General features: G+C 38.6%; 1 protein-coding gene across 2 annotated transcripts in view; it reads left to right on the forward strand.

Annotated features, from left to right (window-relative positions):
• Sucla2 (succinate-CoA ligase ADP-forming beta subunit) overlaps positions 1-19,410 on the forward strand; it is a 37,256-nt gene that overhangs the window by 8,296 nt on the left and 9,550 nt on the right. For both annotated transcript variants that reach the window (XM_005355611.3, XM_026783232.1), the window contains exons 3-6: positions 2,774-2,873; positions 3,005-3,167; positions 7,988-8,116; positions 10,277-10,415. In XM_005355611.3, the coding sequence (XP_005355668.1) occupies positions 2,774-2,873; positions 3,005-3,167; positions 7,988-8,116; positions 10,277-10,415 (531 nt within the window). The remainder of the gene's footprint in view (positions 1-2,773; positions 2,874-3,004; positions 3,168-7,987; positions 8,117-10,276; positions 10,416-19,410) is intronic.

A 19,410-nucleotide genomic window follows, 5' to 3' on the forward strand; every position in this document is an offset into this window, starting at 1 on the left:
TTAACCAAAGATATTCACAGCATACAGAGGGGAATCCCACATCAGTTAGGTAATCGGTATGTATTAGAGTTTGTTAAACAGGTTCTGGAGTTGCCCATATTTACTATTACATTCTTTTATTGAGAGAATCCTTAATAACTTCCATTAATTTGTTGTAGAAGTATCTTAAACAAGTTTTGATTTTAGGAAATAAGTCTAAATTTACATTTTAAAAGGTTTAGCATGAAAACATAATGAAATAGTGTAGTGTCTGTACATCGTTTTCTGTGTTTGAAGTGTGAGCAGTTTTTATGTAGGGGAGTAGGCAGTCATCTTGGGTGGGCTTGTGCTTACTATGACTTTAAATGTGTTCAGTGAACTTTGTGCTAATTAGCTTTTCACACAGACTGCAGAGCAGCTAGTCTAAGTGTTAAACCTAGACTACTAAGAAGTGTTTAAACTTACGCTTACTTTAGCTGTAAAAGCAAGAACGTTCTTTAAAAATGAGAATGTTACTATATAAATTGTGTTCAGTGAGATGGCTACTCTTTTCCTGACTTGAGAGTATGATTTTATAGTTTTTATTGTTATAATAATTTTTTTTCAGATTATTCAAAAAGTTTTGTGGAATACTAATTTTAGTGAAATGCTTGTTAATTATAAATGCAGTAGGGTTTGAATTTGTGTATGGTCAATGTTAGCAGGTTTTGATTTGTTTATTAATGACGTCAGTAAAACTGTACCTATTTCCAAAATATTACTTTCTTCACTTAGTTGACTTTTTTTCCCTGAAACAATTGAAAAACTTTTTTTAAAAAACAAACAAGACAATTATTTTGATACTTTTATATTTGTGACAACTTTTATGGATTAGGACTTAGACCTGTGAAGGGCAGATGGAAACTCTGACTTTTTAAAAATATGATACTTTTAAAAAAATTATTTGTGTGTAGTGTGTGTGCCTGTGTGAGTACATGTGTACCATGTGTATACAGTTGCCCACAGGGCCCAGAAGACGTATGGGACTTCCCTGGAACTGGAGTTACAGGTGGTTGTGAACCTGCTTTGATGTGGGTCTTCTGAAGGATCTCCAGGTCATTTCTCCAGCCTTGGGAGCTCTGCCCTTGAGGCCAGTGGAAGGGCACTGTCTAGGCTCTCCAGTCATGACAAGTTTTAAGAAAACGTTTTAGTCTCAATGTTGTGCTTTTAATGCCTTCCAAAGCTTTAGTCTGAGAATTGCTCAAATACTTTTAGTATACTATTGCAGAAATGTGAGTGCCTAATCTTTGAAAGGCAAAGATTTTTAAATTTATTTATTTATTCTTCTCTCATATTTACATCCCAACCACTGTTTCCCCTCTCTCCTTTCCTCCCAGTCCCTCATCCTCCCCCAGATCCACTCCTCCTCCATTTCCTTTTAGAAAAGGGTAATCCTCCTGGGATATCAAACAAATATGGCATAACAAGTTACAGTAAGACTAGATCCATGCTCTTATATCAAGACTGGACAAGGCAACCCAGTAGGAGGAAAAGGGTCCCAGGAGCAGGCAAAAGAGTCAGAGGCAGCCCCTGCTCCTTCTGTTAGGAGTCCCATAAGAATACCAAGCTATACAACCATACCATTTATGCAGATGACCTAGGTGAAACCCATAAAGGCTCCCTGATTGTCACTTCAATACTTCAGTTTGAGCCCCTATGAACCCTGGTTAGGTGATTCTATGAGTTGTGTTCTTATGTTGTCCTTGGCTTCTGTGGCTCCTCTTCTGTGGAATTCTCTAAACTCAGCCTAATGTTTGACTGTGGGTCTCTACGTCTGTTCCTATTAGTTGCTGGATGAGGCCTCTCTGATTGATGATTGTGCTAGGCTCTGTTCTATGAGCATAGCAGAATATCCTATGATTCATTTTATTCTCTCTCTCTCTCTCTCTCTCTCTCTCTCTCTCTCTCTCTCTCTCTCTCTCCTTTTTTTTGCTAGTCACGTTTTGTTCTGTTCTAGGCTTCAGGGATATCCTGCCTCTGGTTCCTGGCCCTCCAGACAGTGTGAGGCGTAGACTCCCTCTTATGGCATGGGTCTCAAATTGGACCAGTCGTTGGTTGTTACTCCTGCACGTTCTGTGCCACCTGGACCTCAGCACATCTTGTAGGCAGGACACGTTTAGGTAGAAGGTTTTGTTGCTGAATTAGTGTCCTAGTCCCTCCACTGGAAGCCTTGCCTGGTTACAGAAGATGGCCAGTTGAGGCTTAGTATTTTCCATTACTAAGGAGTCTTTGCTAGAGTCACCCTTGTAGGTTCCAAGGAGTTCCTATTGCCCTAGGTTTCTACCTTGGCCCCCAAATGCCCCCTCAGTTCCAGTCTTCTCTCCCTCGTTCCCTCCACCCCCACTTGATTCCTCTTGTTTCAATCCCCACCTGTCCCAAGTACACCCACGAAGTCTGTTCCATTTCCCTGCTCCAGGGAGATCTCCCTCCAGCTTTGAGCCCTGCCTGCTTGTTACTTAGGGTCCCTAGGTCTGTGGATTGTCCTTTACTGTACAGCTAAAGGTGTGGATTGTACTGTACTGTCCACTTACGACTTAGTCCATATCATGTTTGTCTAATCTTTTAATGGCATACATCTTTAAGATGGTGAATGTTCTACTTTTCAAATCTGGAAAATCTTACATGGAATGCCTCGGTCTGATATGGTGGATTAATGGGACTTCATTTAATAACACCTATTAGTGTGAGTGTTCAATAAAATATTGTCTTGCACATGATTCCCCACTTTCTGTGTAATAAAAAGTATTTCTTCTAGGGTCAAAGGATGTTGTGATAAAGGCACAGGTTTTAGCTGGCGGCAGAGGAAAAGGAACGTTTACAAGTGGCCTCAAAGGAGGAGTGAAGATAGTCTTCTCGTAAGTCACAGTTTTTAAAAGAAAAGTCTTTATTTAAATCACCACATTGTTGAAAACACTGAGCTTTACTTGTGGTACAGATTTTTTTCACATGGAAAACAGAAGGATTTGAATTCTTTTTCTTATTATAGTCCAGAAGAAGCAAAAGCTGTTTCCTCCCAGATGATTGGGAAAAAATTGATCACCAAGCAGACGGGAGCGAAGGGCAGAATATGCAATCAAGTTTTGGTCTGTGAGCGGAAATATCCAAGGAGAGAATATTACTTTGCAATAACAATGGAGCGGTCCTTTCAAGTGAGTACTTGTAGACAAGACACATGAGGAGTTATTTATGACATTCAGTTTCAGAAGTTGAACATTATGTATATGAGGAATAAGAAGTATTATCCATAACGCACACAGAGAATTTATCATTTTTGGAAAACAGTGTGGTAAAATTTGACATGTAATACAATTTTTTAAAAACTGAGCTGGCTAGTGGTGGCTCATGCTTTTAATCCCAGCACTTGGGAAGCAGAGGCAGTCAGATTTCTGTGAGTTCGAGGCCAACCTGGTCTACAAGATCTAGTTCCCGGATACGCTTCAAAGCCCCAGAGAAGCCCTATCTTCAAAAACAAAAACAAAAACAAAACAAAAAAACAAAGACAAAAAAAAAACTATCGAAAAGATCCCACTGTAATAACTTAATACTTTGGGTTTTCAAGTTGTTAATGTTCATTTATAATACCTTAACTCTCTGGAGATCATAATTGAGTTAATGAACTGAGAAAATTAGTTTCTTGTGTGGAAATATAGTCTTATCAAAACAAAAGTCAGAATAAACAAAAAACGTTTATCTCTTGTCATCGTGTTCTTTTTCCACTTCTGGGTATATTCTGTTTTCCTCTTGGTTAGGTTTTTCTGTTTGACTGGGTTATTTGGTATGAGTTGAAGGGTACATTAAATACTGAGTGATAGAGTTTTGAAGGAACATGGCAATTTAAGGAGCATTAGTACTACTACCCTCTATGGAGCCTAACGCTCAAGCATTGAACATAGGAGGCATTAACTTGAGTTACACCCTTTTCCAGACAAGATGCGTGGTGGATATCCTATACTGTATCCTATACTGGCCTTTTGAGCTCAGTAAGTTTTTATAGACTACTTGGTGTGCTAACTAGTAATGTTTAGTTAATATAAGCATGTTAAAATTTTTAATTTTTATAAGCGGTATTTCTTGAGGTATAACACTAGGTGGTAGTAAGAACCCACTTAGTGTGATTTTAAAAGCATTTTTTTCATTTTTCAGTGAGGGAAAAGATTGCTCTGTGTGGTATAATTTAATTTTGTAAGTTATTTCAGAAATTACAAGGCACTAATCTCATCACACAGATTTGCAGAAGTTTTATCACTTCCTTTCTTTACATATTCTTTTCCTACTTGGTATACATGAGTACCTATTGTTGTGTTTGTAAATATCTGGACAAACCAAGGGAGACTTTAGGTTTTGTTTCGCTAGTGAGTGTGTATGTGTATGTTCATGTGTGCGAGTGTACAGCCAAGCATAGGTATGTGCCATGGTGCTGTATGGAGATCAGCAAGCTCCCAGGGACCCACCTGTCTCCACCTGCAGAGGATTATGGGGTACTGTGTTGTGCCCAGATTTCTGTCTTTATTAAAGGTTTGTTTTGAGACAGTCTTACTCTGAAGCTCATACTGGCCTTAGACTTGTAGGGATTCTTTTGCCTTCGCTTCCTGGGTGCTAGGATTACGACTTCTGGCCAGAATATCTTACCTTGAGTATAGTGCATGCAGCAAATTGAATGTTTTATTGTTAAGGAAACTGAATATGTTATTAAAGATAGAGCATCTGGGAGAAGGATCAAATTTGAGTTCATTTTAAGAACTTGAATATATAGAAAAGTATTTGGGTCTTATTAATGGAAACATACTTTTATTTCCATTGTAAAAGTATGTGTATTAATTCAGAATCAGAATACTGTAACAGTGAAATCGTTTTGCCAAAAGCACTATGCTCATTTTGTTTGAGACAGAGCTTTTCTCTACATCCCAGGATGGCAAATTACAAAGCTCTTTGATACTATCATCTTAGATAGTATCTTAGATGCAGAATTGGTTGTGCTTTCTAGAGTATGATCAACTTTAGAAAAATCCCATGCATAGGTTTTGGTTAACCAAACAAATCAGGCAGCAGCTGGGGACATGGCTCAGCACTCAAGTAGCATGAATAGGCCCTAGGTTTTAGAACCAACCATCTTAAAAGTCAGTCAACAATTATAGCTAGAAAGCAAAAGGTATTTATTGATTGAATTACAATTGTTCACATGGCTAGGTATGGTTATGCCTGTGTATAATCCCAGCACGGAGGAAACTGATGCAAGAAGCAGAGGACTCTTGAATTTGAGACTACTTGAGCTTCCTAGGGAGTACCAGGCTAGCCAGCGCACCTCTCTATTCTATACTTTAGTTGGAGATTCCTCTGGTCTTTGGTAGTAGTAACACATGAGAATACTTGAGCAGGTATTTCTGTGGGTTGGTGTGCAGACCAACAGACATGGAGTAACCTCTCTAGTGCTTTGTTAAGTGAGTTACTGATGTTTGCCTACTGTCTTTGCATTGCCTTTATCCTGAAAAAATCGAATTCATCAAATGGACTTTGCTACTTTATTTTTCTAGTAAACTTGATAATCTGTTAAATAAGTGGTTCACTTGACTGCCAGATTTTGGCTTTTGTAAAAAGTACTAAAACAGTTCCATAAAATTTTTCTTAAATAGATCTTTACTATACTTTACTGTAGTGAATGGTTACTATAAACTTTAAATTCAAACTTATTTTAAGGGAAGGATTCTTGAAAGACAAAACAACAACAACAACAAAGAACATAGGTTATGAACATGAAAATAACATTATTAGTGTAAATATATTTGAACTTAGAGCTATCTAATTCCTAGAAGCTAAATTGTTTTGAAATATTATGACGGATTTGAAAATTAAAACTAACCAGTGGTGGTGCACACCTTTAATCACAGCACTTGGAGGCAGAGGCAGGAGGATCTCTTGTGTTTGAGGCCAGCATGGTCTACAAGAGCTAATTCCAGTACAGGCACCAAAGCTACAGAGAAACCCTGTCTCGAAAAACCAAACCAAACCAAACCAAACCAAACAAACAAACAAAAAAAAAAACAACAAAAAAAACCCCAAAAAAACTAAAACCAAAACTCATTTTGAAGTACTTTTCAAATGCCTGTAGAGAATGAACAAATCTTTATTAACCTGTAAAAGATATTATAGACTAAGTTTGAATAAAGACTTTTCACCTTCTTTTATATATTATTTCATAGGCATCTATTTTTAAATTGGAAGACAATTCTAATTCCTTTTTCTTCCTACATTATTATTTTATTTTGTGTGTATGTACAAACGATTGCCCGCACTCATCTGTGTCGTAGTATATGGGTTAGAGTAAGGGCAACTTAGAGCATTCAGTTCTCCCCTCCTCCCTCCCTCCCTTCCTCTCTCCCTCCTTCTCTCCTTCCCTCCCTCCCTCTTTTTCTTTTTTTCCTGAGACAGTTGTTTTTTTTTTTTTTTTTTTTTTTTTTTTTGTATAGCCTTGACAGCTCTGGAACTCACTCTGTAGCCCAGGCTGACCTCAAACTCTCAGATCTGCCTACTTCTGCCTCCTGAGTGCTGGGATGAAAGGTGTGCACCACCACTGCCTGCTCCCCCTTTTTATCTTGCCTTTTTCTTCCTTCTTTCCCCTCCCTCCCTCCCTCCCTCCCTCCCTCCCTCCTTCCCTTCTTTCCTACTGATTTCTTTGTTATTTGAATCTTGCTCTATTTGACAGTTTATTAATGTTGATCTTTTTTAGCTGGCTAATTCTTAGTTTTGTTAATTATTTTTAAATTCATGTCATATTATCACCAAATGGCTATCCTATGTTCTAGTATGTTACCGTTGGTTAAGTTTTATGATGGCTGCTTAAATCGGTCCTCTTCTGAGGTACTCTGACTGCTACCCTTCCCTTGTCATCTGGAAGCAGTTAAGAGCAGTGTTTTACTAGGGTTTCTATTTCTGTGAAGAGACACCATGACCATGGCAACTATTATAAAGGAAAACATTTAATTGTGGTGGCTTGCTTACAGTTCAGAGGTTTGGTTCATTTTCTTCATGGTGGAAAGCAAGGCAGCATGCAAGCAGTCATGGTGCTAGAGAATGAGCTGAGAGTTCTTACATCTTACAATAGGAAGTGGTCTGTGAGCATACGTGAGCCCTCACAGCCCACCTCCACAGTGACATACTTCTTCCAATGAGACCATGCCTACTCCAACAAGGCCACACACCTCAGTAGTACCACTCCCGTTGGGAGCCATTTTCTTTCAAACCACCACAGGCAATATGCACCTCATAACCCCTAATAATATTTAAGGTGACCTCTGAGAGTGGGCAATGAAGGGCTAGGAGATAGACAAATTCCCTGATAGACAGATAGGGAGAGGAGCCATGACTCTGGAATAAAGGTGGTGAACTTCCAAGATAGCTTTTTCTTCATTCTCCTGACCAAAGACAAGTCTGGCAGCTTAAAAAGGCCTTGTGGACTTTTCTCTTGACAGTGAGGCCCCTGCTGATTTAATCATTGTGCTTATGCCTTATTTTCTTCATGCTTTTTGTAGCAATAGCCAGGGCTGTTATTGCAAGGTAGTTTGTTTTCTTTTTATTTACTTGTAGGAGGACTAAGAGCTTAGAAAACCTACAAATTTTTCATTAGATGCTTTCTTGTTTTCACTTGAGCAGTACTTTAATGCCCCTTGTTTTATGTGTAAAAAATGCTTGTTATATTTCATATATTTGATTATATATATTTGAAATAAGTGTGTTTTTAAATCTTTTTCTCTTATAGGCTAGGTATCAATTTTGTTTTCTTTTTCTGCTTCTTTTACATTTCTCTCAGTTAAACATTTATAGTGGTTACTTGTTGGAGATATGCTACATTGTAAAGAAAATTTAAATATGATGTGGGAACAGTAGATAGAAATCTGATAGTGCATAGGTTAATTTTAAAATTGTATTGAGTCTACAGTAAAATTTGATACTTTGTCTTCTTCCTCTCTTACAGGGCCCTGTATTGATAGGAAGTGCACAAGGTGGCGTTAACATTGAAGATGTGGCTGCTGAGAATCCTGACGCCATTATTAAAGAACCTGTTGATATAGTAGAAGGCATCAGAAAGGAACAAGCTGTGACAGTATGTTGTGTTCTGAAACATCTTTAGTTTTTAGTGAGATAATTATAATACTTAAGAAAATATAGTTAACTTTGTAAAACACTAAACAAAGCAATTTGTATTTTGAAATTACAGTTTTTGAAAGTACCTACAGTATTTTTCTTTGTAGGCTTCATAAATGTTTCTGTTTTTTCTTTAAAAAACAGGGCTGCTTTTAATTGTCCACCGTGCCATTGCTGTATCAGTAACACTAGCAATAATTCCTTAATGTTTTCATATACCCAGTCATTGTCAGCTCCCTAATGATCTCAGTATTGCTTCTTAGAGAAGTCAAGACCATAAAAGGCCCTTCACTGTGACTTATTAATAAGTCATACAGCACTTTTTTTCTTATGTATAGGTCTCCTTTTCCTCACTTTTGAACTTCAGTTTATTTGTTGAAGAATCGGGTGATTATCGATCATTGTTTTCATAGTGTGAGTCATTTTAAATGTTCCCTGTCCACATTTGTTCCCTGTAAATTGTGAACAGTGCTAGAGAGGCTGTCTTAAAGCACACAGAGTCACATTTGTTTACTGTTCCTCTGGTTTTCTGTTCTTTCCTCCCCTCCACCCAGCCTCTATACGTCCTTCCAAACAAAATGTGGTATCTTTGAGGATTGCTTGATATTTTATTGATGTTGTTAAATTAGATTATTTGGTTTATGTATAAAAGTAAGTTAAATAGTTTGCCGTGGATATAAACACAAGGCTCATCAGTTGCTGTGAAAATTGAAGCCTAGCAACAGCAGAATTTGACTGGCACGGGGCTCCCAGAACAGAGGGGCTTTCTCTAGTGAGACCATGGCTTAAACTAGTGAGTGGCATAAATAGGCAAAAGGCAGACTTGACTCATTAGGAGTTATGTGGGGGTGATGACTAGAGAGTGAAGTTCAGATGAGGAAGCAAATATTTGTAAGAGCTAAGATGAAGCATTGTGAGAGCAGCAGGAATGGCGCATCTCTCAGTGCTTGGCAATAGATGGCATATTGGATTAATGAGAACCATTTTGCACTTCTCTGATATTTAATTATATATAAAACTAATGAAAATCTGTATAGTGAAATGGTACTTATATAGTATTATTTTTAATTTTAAAAAAATCTCTTCACCAAATGACTTTTTTTTGTTGGCTACTTTATTTTTTGCTACTTTATTTTTATTATTTGACTCTACATGAATCATATTTGCCCTCAAAGGATTTAAGGTTCTTCTGTTACTGAAAATCAAGAATGTGTTGCACCCTTTGAAGGTTGAAACAGAAAAGAATTCTCTGTAGTGTTTCTGAGCAGACTACTGTCCTGTGTATCACCGTTTAAAATTTCTCATGGAACTTTGAAACTGATAATTGTTCTAGCTGGGAAAATAGCTCGGTGGTATAGCACTTGGCATGCATGTAAGAGGTCCTAGGTGCTGTTCCTGGCAGGAACCCAGCAAAAGAGATGTATACTCTCTTCATCATAGAAACTGAACGAGAACTGATGGCTTGTGACTTCAATATTTGTTGTTTAAAATGCTCCTAGATATCTAGTCTCTGATTCAGGTTTCTGCTCAATTCTGTAGCTCTTACAGATACCTAATCTCCAGGGCATGCCAGAGTTGGGTTTTGAATGGATGAGCTGGTGTCCTTTAACTATATCTGTTCTGTTGGCCCAGTAGACATGCCTTTGTGTTACCTTAAAGGGGAAGTAGGATGCTTTCATAACTTTGGCCAGGGTTTGGACCATTGAGATTATCAGCCCACTTTTTAGATGTAGTTTTAACAAAATGTAAGTCTCTCTTCTCTGTATCGTTCTAATTTTTAGTCTATGTGCTGCTAAAGTGAGCATGTAAGTCTTTATTCCAGTTTAGGTTGACTGGGAATTGGGCAGTTGGGAAGCTATGGGATGAGTGCTGGGACTGTGATCCAGGATAATGGCCAGCACTTGACTCTGAGTCATTTTCTGATTTGTAAAATGGGCGTAAAACATACCCTGTGAGGATTTTGAAACAAGTTTTGTTGTCTAAACCTTAAGTGGTGGCTCTTTAGTGAGTGTTAACTACAACTCATGCTCATCTTTTGAATTGTTAGTTTTTGTTTGCAGTATTTTAATGCTGATTGGACATGTGTAAATTGCTACTAAAAATGGCAAATTACTTTCAGCTTGCACAGAAGATGGGATTTCCAGCGAACGCTGTGGATTCTGCAGCAGAAAACATGATCAAGCTTTATAACCTTTTTCTGAAGTATGATGCAACTATGGTAGAAATAAACCCGTTGGTAGAAGATTCTGACGGACAGGGTAACGTATCTTCTGTCTGGTGCCGTGTTTCATCTGTGGTTAGTGCCACTAAGCAGCAGGGCTCCTTCCTGTGCAGCTGCTTATGTTCTCATGAATTGATGTAAGCAGAGTTGAAGAAAACCCACTAAAATGCAAATTGAGTTGCACTGTCTCCTATAGTGACCGCCAGTCAGTTACAGTCACGGGTGCCTAGTTAAATTAATGAAAACGATATAATCTGAAAGTCCAGGTGAGTAGTCATGTCAGCCACATCCAGGGGTCATCGTATCAGAAGGGACAGAAGTGGAGCATTTCCACCTGGGCAGAAGGGCCTGAGGGGCAGTGCCAGGTTGGAGTAATGAGGGCTGTGGCAAGAGTTAGTTGTGATCTGGGCCTCCATGCTTGGATCTTTCGTGTGAAAGAATATGCTCAGGCATGAAGTCGTTTCATTATTTGGAGCCACTAGAGAAGAGTAGCTTGTCTGGGCTCTCTTTAGCGTATGTGTGACTGGCACATCATTTAAATCACTGTGCCCTCCATGTAGCCAGTTTTTATATTTTTTTTAATGTAAGTTATTTTTTTTTCCCTACCTTAATTTTGTATTAACTGCTTCTACTGCTGAAATTTCTTTGGTTTTGTTGATAGGGTTTTTGGACATTTAGCTCTCTTTAAGGATTTGTAGTCCCGTTTTCACTTTTTTACCTATGGTTTTTTCTGTTCTTTATCAAAGAAACCAATTTTATTTAGTCATAAAAAACGAATAAATTGTCTTGTAATAGTAAGCACAGTTTGTAAACAATATAATGAAACATTTCTGAGGAGTGAGGGATTCCCATGTAAAACATCTGGTATTGCTGTTCTGATGATGCTGTTTGAGAGAGGTCAGTCAACACTGAAAACAAGCCCTTGGACTCGCTGCAGCTGAATTACAGCAGCTACGCGCTGCTGTTGTGGGCTGCTGTTGTGCTCTTGACTGGGTGTGCTTGTTTTCAGGTTGGCATTTCTTAGTTTTCTTACGTGTGTGATTGGGACGTCGTGTGCTTATTAAAAATGTCAGTGCCAGGGGAAGTGCCACGGCCAAGACTGTCTGTCTGTGCACACTGCGCTTTGTTGGTGCCTTGCACATCTTAGCCTTAAAATTACGTAGAAGAACCTTTTCTAGTTATATCTTTACTACATCTGTGACTGTGTTTCATATAGATTTTAGAAAATTTGTGGGTCAAATAGTATTTTTAAGGTGTGTTTTGATCTTTCAGTAATAAGGCTTTATGAGATCTTTTTCCCTGGCAGGTTTCTCTTTATGCCTTCTCTCCTGTCCCTTCCTGTCATTGTTATATATCCTCAGAGTCAGTTTCCTGTCCTTCCTAGCCCCTCATTCTCATGTATCCTCAGAGTTGCGAAATGTTAACATCCAGGGCTTTATCTTCAAACCTACCATGAAGAAATGGTGTTTTGTCTAATTTGGTCAGTTCTTTGATTTCTACTAATGTGTGTGTATGTGTGTGTGTTTTCCATGTTTGTTGAACATGTTTTCTGTTGATGCTCTTTGTTCACCAGTGTCAGTTTTCTGTGTCTGATAAAACAATTCATGGCTCGAAGTGACTTAGAACTAGTTCTTTCCCTTCGTAGTGCTAGGCTAGAAGTCCAAGCTCATTTTCACATAAATTCCAGTGTTAGCAGGGGTGCATGTTTTCAGAGGCTGTAGTGAAGTGTCTTTTCCTTAAGTTCACCCCTTCCTGCTAGTGCTCCTTGGTCTGTAGGTGCTTCATTTCAGTTTCTGCGTTGGTTCTTTCTCTTCTATGTATGTCTCCCTCGTCTCCTTGCTTTCTCTTGTAAGGATGCTTTTGGTTGCTGTAGTCCAGGGTAATATCTAATGTCAGCGTCCTTATCTTAACCACGTCAGTAGAAACCCCATTATATCAAGTATTACAGTTTCTGTGCATTAGTGACTTGCTTGCTGTAGCACACAAATTTGTCGAGTTTTTCTTACTACTTTGGTGACATCTAGATATTTTCATATTAGTTTCATATTACTCAAAATTAAAACAATGTAATTAAGTATGTTTACTCAACCTTAAAAACTTCTCTGCCCTAACCTGTTTTTCTGTTCTGATTTTTGGTTGTCTTTTTTTATTTACTATTCATTTTTACTTAAAACATTAGGAAATATGTTCTTAATTATTTCCTTAAACATTGTAAGCTATATGCATTTTGCATCTTGCCTTATTCACTTAGTAATGTATCCTGTTGATATCTCCAAGTATACAGGCTTTTTGTTTATTAAAGATGCTAACTTCTTTGACATTTGATCGGTCTATTTTTCTTAATTTTATTGTTTAATTTTGCTCACCTCAGGGAAACTTATTTAAGCTTTTAGTTTTTGTTTTAGTTAAGGTTTCTACTGCTGTGAAGAACACCATGACCATGGCAACTCTTAGAAAGGAAAACAATTAATTGGGGCTGGCTTACAGTTTCACAGGTTCAGTCCATTACCATCATGGCAGGCAGCATGAGAGCACGCAGGCAGACGTGGTGCTGGAGAGGAGCTAAGAGTTCTGTATCTTATACACAGGCCGTAGGAAGAAGACTGTCTCACCCTGGGCATAGCTTGAGCATATGAGACCTCAAAGCCTGCCTTCACAGCAACATACTTCCTCCAGTGAGACCACACCTCCTAATACCGCCTCTCTCTACAGGCCAAACAAGCACATGAGTCTATGGGGGCCATTTTTATTTAAACTACCTTATTCCACTCCCTGGCCTCAGTAGATTATAGCCATAACATAATGCAGAAATGCATTGGGCCCAACTTTACAAAAGTTCTTATAGTCTATAACAGTCTAAAACTTGTATTAAAAATTCAAAATTCAGCCTATAAACCACAATCCCAGAGAACTTAGACAACAATGAGGACACTAAGAGAGACTTACATAGATCTAATCTACATGGGAAGTAGAAAGTAGAAAAAGACAAGATCTCCTGAGTAAATTGGGAGCATGGGGACCTTGGGAGAGAGTTGAAGTGGGAGGGGAGAGGGAGGGAGGGGAGTAGAGAGAAATGTATAGCTCTATAAATATTAATAAAAAATGTTGAATAACTGTTAAAAAAATCCAAAGTTCAAAGTTTCTTCTGAGATTCATGCAATCTTTTAATTGTAATCCCCTGTAAAACCGAAATCAAAAAGCATATCACATACTTCCAACATATGATGCCACAGTATATACATTATTGTTCCAAAGTGGAGGCCAAGGAGCATAGTGAGGACCAAAGCAAGGCCAACCCCTTACTGGGCAAACTCCAGTCCCTGCATCTCCATGTCTGATGGCAAAGTGCTCTTCAGATCTCCAACTCCTTTTGTCTTTGTTGACCTCAACATGCTTCTCTCTCTTGGGCTGGTTTCACTCCCTGTTAGCAGCTCTCCTCAGCAGGTCTCCTGTGGCTCTGGCATCTTCATCGCTTTAGGGTTTCCAAGGCAGTCCAGGCTTCGCTTTCACAGCTTCACACCTCTTTGGGCCTCGTGCAGGGACTCTGCTGACACATGTCTTGCCTCTTACTTTCCTTAGACATGGAGAAGAGTCCATAATCCCTTTCTCTATCCCTGACCCTTGAGCCAGAACTGTGGGCTGAAGCTGCCAAGTTCTGTTGCTTACTTGTGCTGGAACATGGCCCCTTATTCAGTTGCATTTCATTTGCTTTCTGTTTTCAATGGTTTCCTTCACTGTCTAAACTTGTCTATTCTGGAACTCGCTCTGTAGACCAGGCTGTCCTTGAATTTAAACATCTGCCAGCCTCTGCCTTCTGAGTGCTTGGATTAAAGGCATGCACCACCAAACCTAGCTCTGAGCTTTCCTTTTAGTTTCTTGTCACAGGTTAGAAACTTAGCTGATTGGAGACTTACCCTGAGGTCACCACTCCCTTTATTTCATTTAATATCCAACTCTTCTTTAATCTGTTTATTTCCTGAACGTAGGACTTAACTCCATTCTACCTTCTGGTGCCCCTTTTCACCTCATTCTGTACATTTTGTATTTACTTGCTCAGCTTGCTCCTTTTCATTATAAAGTGTTATATAATGTTCATAAGAGGGAACATTGGTAACCACAAAACAGAGTCTGTACTAGGCTGTTTTAAGATTTCCTTTTCCATTTTAATTCAAAAAGCTCTTCACTTCCACCTCAGGCAGACTTTTTTGGACAAGGGCAAAAAGCAGCCACATTCTTAGCCAAAGTATCACAAAAACAGTCTCTAGGCCACGTGCTAAACTTCTCCTCTGAAACCACGTGAGCCAGGCCTGCACAGTTCAAATCACCCTCAGCACCAGTCTCCCATGTCCAGACTAGTAGTATGGCCTATTAAACGCCCTTCAAGAATTCCCATTTCCTAATCCAAAGTCCCCAAATCCACGTTCCTCCAAACAAAAGCGTGGTCAGTCCTATCACAGAGATTCCCCACTCCTGGTACCAGCTTCTTAGGATTTCTACTGTTTTGAAGAGACAGCCATGACTGTGGCAACTTTTATAGAGGAAAACATTTAATTGGGGGTGGTTTACAGTTTCAGAGGTTTAGTCCATTATCTTCCTGACAGGAAACATAGCAGCATGCTGAAGAAGGGATTTGGAGTTGTATGTCTTGATCCACAGGCAGCATAAGGAGACTGTGTACCATACTGGGCGTAGCTTGAGCATATGAGAGCTCAAAACCATCCTCTGCAGTGACACACTTCCTCAAGCAAGGCTATACCTCCTAATAGTGCTGCTTCTTATGGGCCAAGTATTCAAACACATGAGTCTGTGGAGGCCATTCCTATTCAAACCACCAAAGCTTTCAATCGTATAGCACAATTAGTAAGAACTCAGAGACAATGGGGTTCAACCTGAAGGTCAGAAAAGTAAAACAGCCAGCCACTGGCTCATATTTCTACCTTACTCTGAAATGGCGATACTGCCTCAGGAATCTCAGAATGAGACTTACTGAGAGCTGTCTCCTCCCGTCTTATATTCCTCTCTAGGACTGGGATTAAAGGCCTGAACCACTACTACCTGGTTTCTATGGCAAACTAATGTGGCTACTGGGATTAAAGGTGTGTGTCACCACACTGGTCTGACTAGTGTGGCTGTTTTGCCTTTGATCTTCAGGCAAGCTTTCTTTATTAAAATACAAATGAAATATTACTACAAGTCTGACTGTTTAATTTCAAGAAAAGATTATTTCTACCTACCTCAATATTAGTAACTATTCATATGTAATGTGTTCTTTTGTTATTGTTTGATTTAATAACTTTTAAGTTTAAAAAAATCCCAGCTCTTTGGAGGCAGAGGCAGGTGGATCTCTGTGAGTTCAGGGCCAGCCTTGACTACAGAGTGAGTTCTAGGACAGCCAGGGATACACAGAGAAGCCCTGTTCTGAAAAACAAAACAAACAACCAAAAACCCTTTAAGTTTTTAGAGTTAATTATGATTTTACTTGTGTTCTATTTCTTCTTTCTAAGGATGCACTTTTTCTAATATTGTTAAATAAACTTTTTCAGTTTTTTTTTTTTGTACCTTGACTGTTCACATCCAAGCATCTGAATCTGTCCATTTTTGTGATGTACACTATAGTATGTGAAAAAGTCATACACAGAAAATGGGTGGTGCCACTAGATAAGAAATTTTAAAATGTTCAGCTCTTAGGCAGAGTAAAGGTGGTTTCCAGGCGTCTGGTGTGGGGAAATGAGAAGATACCTTGGTCAGAATATTATCTTTCAACTATGAGTATCTCTAAGACCTAACTGTGGCAGGTGATGCACAGAGCATTAGAATGAAGGTGAGAAGTCATAGTTTGATTAGGCCGAACTACTGGGTTTCTGATGCGAGCCTCTCTCGGTGATGGGTTTACAGGGATGGAAACATATTGAAAAGCCCCACCATGAGGGCAGGAAACCAAGAAGATCCTGGGTTCAGGCTTGCTCTTTAATTATAGCTTGTTTTCATATAAACTAGCCAACGTCAAAAGAACCATGTTAACCCATTCAGAGAGCAGCACCCTCTAATGGTTGGCTGTACTAGCCTTTCCTCTTAAAGGTTCCAGCATGTCCTACATATCACAGGACTGACCCTCTAAACTACAGGACCTTTGGGGGACTCTTGGAAATCATATCATTCTTTGAATACTAACTCAGGTCTCATACTAACACCAAGCACTCTTACCCATAGAGTCATCTTTCTAGCCACTGGTTGCCACCATTTCTACTAGAGCAAGACTTTGGTGTTTACTATAGATTTTAATTCTACCTTACTGTTTTTATTTTTCTTAGTTAAAACAGAACACCTTCTGTGCATCTCAGCTTGCCCTCCATGTTTTTTATTTCTATTTTGTATTAAACAGTTTTGAATTCTCACTTCACAAACATTCATTCTAAGTATAGTATATTTATAGTAAATTAAAAAAACTATGTATTTTTCATTAACGAGAGTGTACTAATGCCAGCTACTACTGTAAGTCCGAATGTGGCTCTCCCTCTTTAGTTCTTTAACATTGACAGATACTTCTGTGAGGTAGGTGTTATTGCTGTCTTTATTTTATAGATTATAAAATTGGGAATCAAGATATCAAGCTTGCCTGAAGAATTGTGACTACCTGTAAAAATGTGCTGTCTGCCCCAGATCAATGACCTACAGGACTTGAGCTCCTCATCCCAGCACAGCTTCTGTTAGGGACATGGATACTGCTATGCTGGGAGCAGGGGGAGCCTTTAGAAAGTTGGATTGTAGGGTCTAGTTATAAGCATTACAGATTGACAGATGGTACATGTTTAGTTTCAAAAGTATTCGTTAAAATATATTTATCTTTTTGTAAACTGTTGTCATAAAACATAATATATAGTATAAATTTGGAGACATTTCCATAGCAGTCTTTAAAATGGTAGTTTAAAGACATATTTGGTAAACTAAATTTAGACTTGCTGTTTTGTGTAGTTTTGTGGGAGCATATCTACCGGGTAGGATGAAGTACACATCTTAATGTATTCAGTGAAGTTGTCTGAATAATGGAAAGATGGAGACTTAAGAGACTGTTTTTTAAGTAAAGGCAAAACAAGGTCTAAAGTCAGGATAATATAAAAAATTATGAGTTGGCCATAGTAGTACGTGCCTTTAATCCTACCTCTTGGAAGGCATAGGCAGGCATACCTCTATGAGACTGAGGCTAGCCTGGCTTACATAGTGAGTTCTAGGTCAACTAAGACCACATAGTGAGATCCTATCTTTAAAAAAACAAAACAAAACAAAACAAAACTGAATGGATTTGCTTAAATAGCTTATCATCCATTGTCATTAGATCTCTTAGAGGTCCTCCAGTGATTACTTCCATTCCCTGCCAGAATTTCAATCAAAATGAATATGACAGATTAATTACAGAGCTGGATAATCTGCCTACTCAAATACTAGTCAGAATTTGTCCTGGATTAGCAGAGAACTTGTTTTCCTGGGCAGCTCACTCCAAGATAACATATATTTATGATATTTGCTTTCATTAGATAATTTGTTATTCATCTTCTGGGAAGAAGTGAATATAAAGAGGAGGAAATAGGCCAGAAATCATGTTAATAGTGAATCCTTGTTTTCTTGACCATACCTCAACTCTGATATATCCATGTAGACATAGAGCTCTGAACAAGAAGATATTCACTTTCTATTTGGGCTATCCCACTTGGACTCAGAGGCCACTCTTCCCAGTCTTAACTTGCTAACCTTTGCCTAGTCTCTGGGCACACTTGTGGCAAGCTCAGATATTTGCTTCCAGAAGTTTCTAGTAAATAATACACTCATTACAGCTAAAAGAAAGTGTTAGATGAATCCTGAAAAAGCATCTTCTTTTTCCCATAGTAAGTTATATTTAATTATTTTGTTTACAATATCAGGAGTTCCTGCAGTGATGTTAAATTAGGGAATAAAGATATTCTAGCCAGGCTGTGGTTATGCGTGCCTGTAATTCCAGCATTTGGGAGGCAGAGTCAGGTGGATCTCTGTGAGTTCAAGGCCTTCCTGGTCTATAGAGTGAGCTCTAGGACAGCCAGGTCTGTTACACAGAGAAACCCTATCTTGAAACAAACAAAGATATTCTAAATACTGCAATAATAAACTGCCTAAGGACACATCTGGAACCCAAAGACTAAAGGAATGTGGTGAAGCCTAAAGGACCTTAACTTATGGTAGATTATTTTCTCACGCTGCTGCCTTTCTTTGTGTTTTATACTTCTGTTGGGATGACTGTGTCTTCCAGCTATATTTTCCACCCTTTCCCACTGTTTTTGTTTGTTTTGTTTTATGTGAGTCTTTAGGTGAGTTGCCTTCACTTGACTTTATATTCAGAAGGAAAGCTAACTACATTAGTAGCAAATATAGTGGTTTAGTAGCCATTCCAGTGTTACGTGTGAATAGTACAAGACACGTGTGCCCCCAATAGGTTCAGAGACAGCAGTACAAGGACACTTATTGTGGGAAATGTAGTTTTTAGGTTTCTTGTTTATTTTTTTGAGATTCATTTTTTATTTGTAAGTGCTTGCCTGAAAGTATGTCTATGTACCTCATATGTGCCGTGCCTGGGGATGTCAGAAGAGGGAGTCAGGTTCCCTGGGACTGTATCTATAGTTGTCAGCCACTATGTGTGTACTGGGAATTGAGTCTGGTCCTCTGGAAGAACAACCAATGCTCTTAACTGCTGAATCATCTCTCCAGCCCTGAGTTTCTTATTGTAGAGCTAAGGAAACACTCAAATAACAAAGGAATAAAGAGTTAAAGTAAATGGGAAGGAGAGTATATTGTTTTTGGACTTATGACGAGTAGTAGAGACAATATCGAGTATTAGGTTTAAAGAAAGCATAGGCAGAAGCTTTTTTCAGAGAGTTACAGTTAAAACACACAACAAAATATAAAAGCATAAACACTAAAACCAATTTAAAAAATAAAGCAATAAAATGTAATATTGTACACTTAAGGTCATGCTCAACTTGCTTAGCGATCAGGGAAATGCAAAT

Source organism: Microtus ochrogaster, chromosome 17 (assembly GCF_000317375.1).
Source record: "Microtus ochrogaster isolate Prairie Vole_2 chromosome 17, MicOch1.0, whole genome shotgun sequence".
Taxonomy (NCBI): Eukaryota; Metazoa; Chordata; class Mammalia; order Rodentia; family Cricetidae; genus Microtus; species Microtus ochrogaster.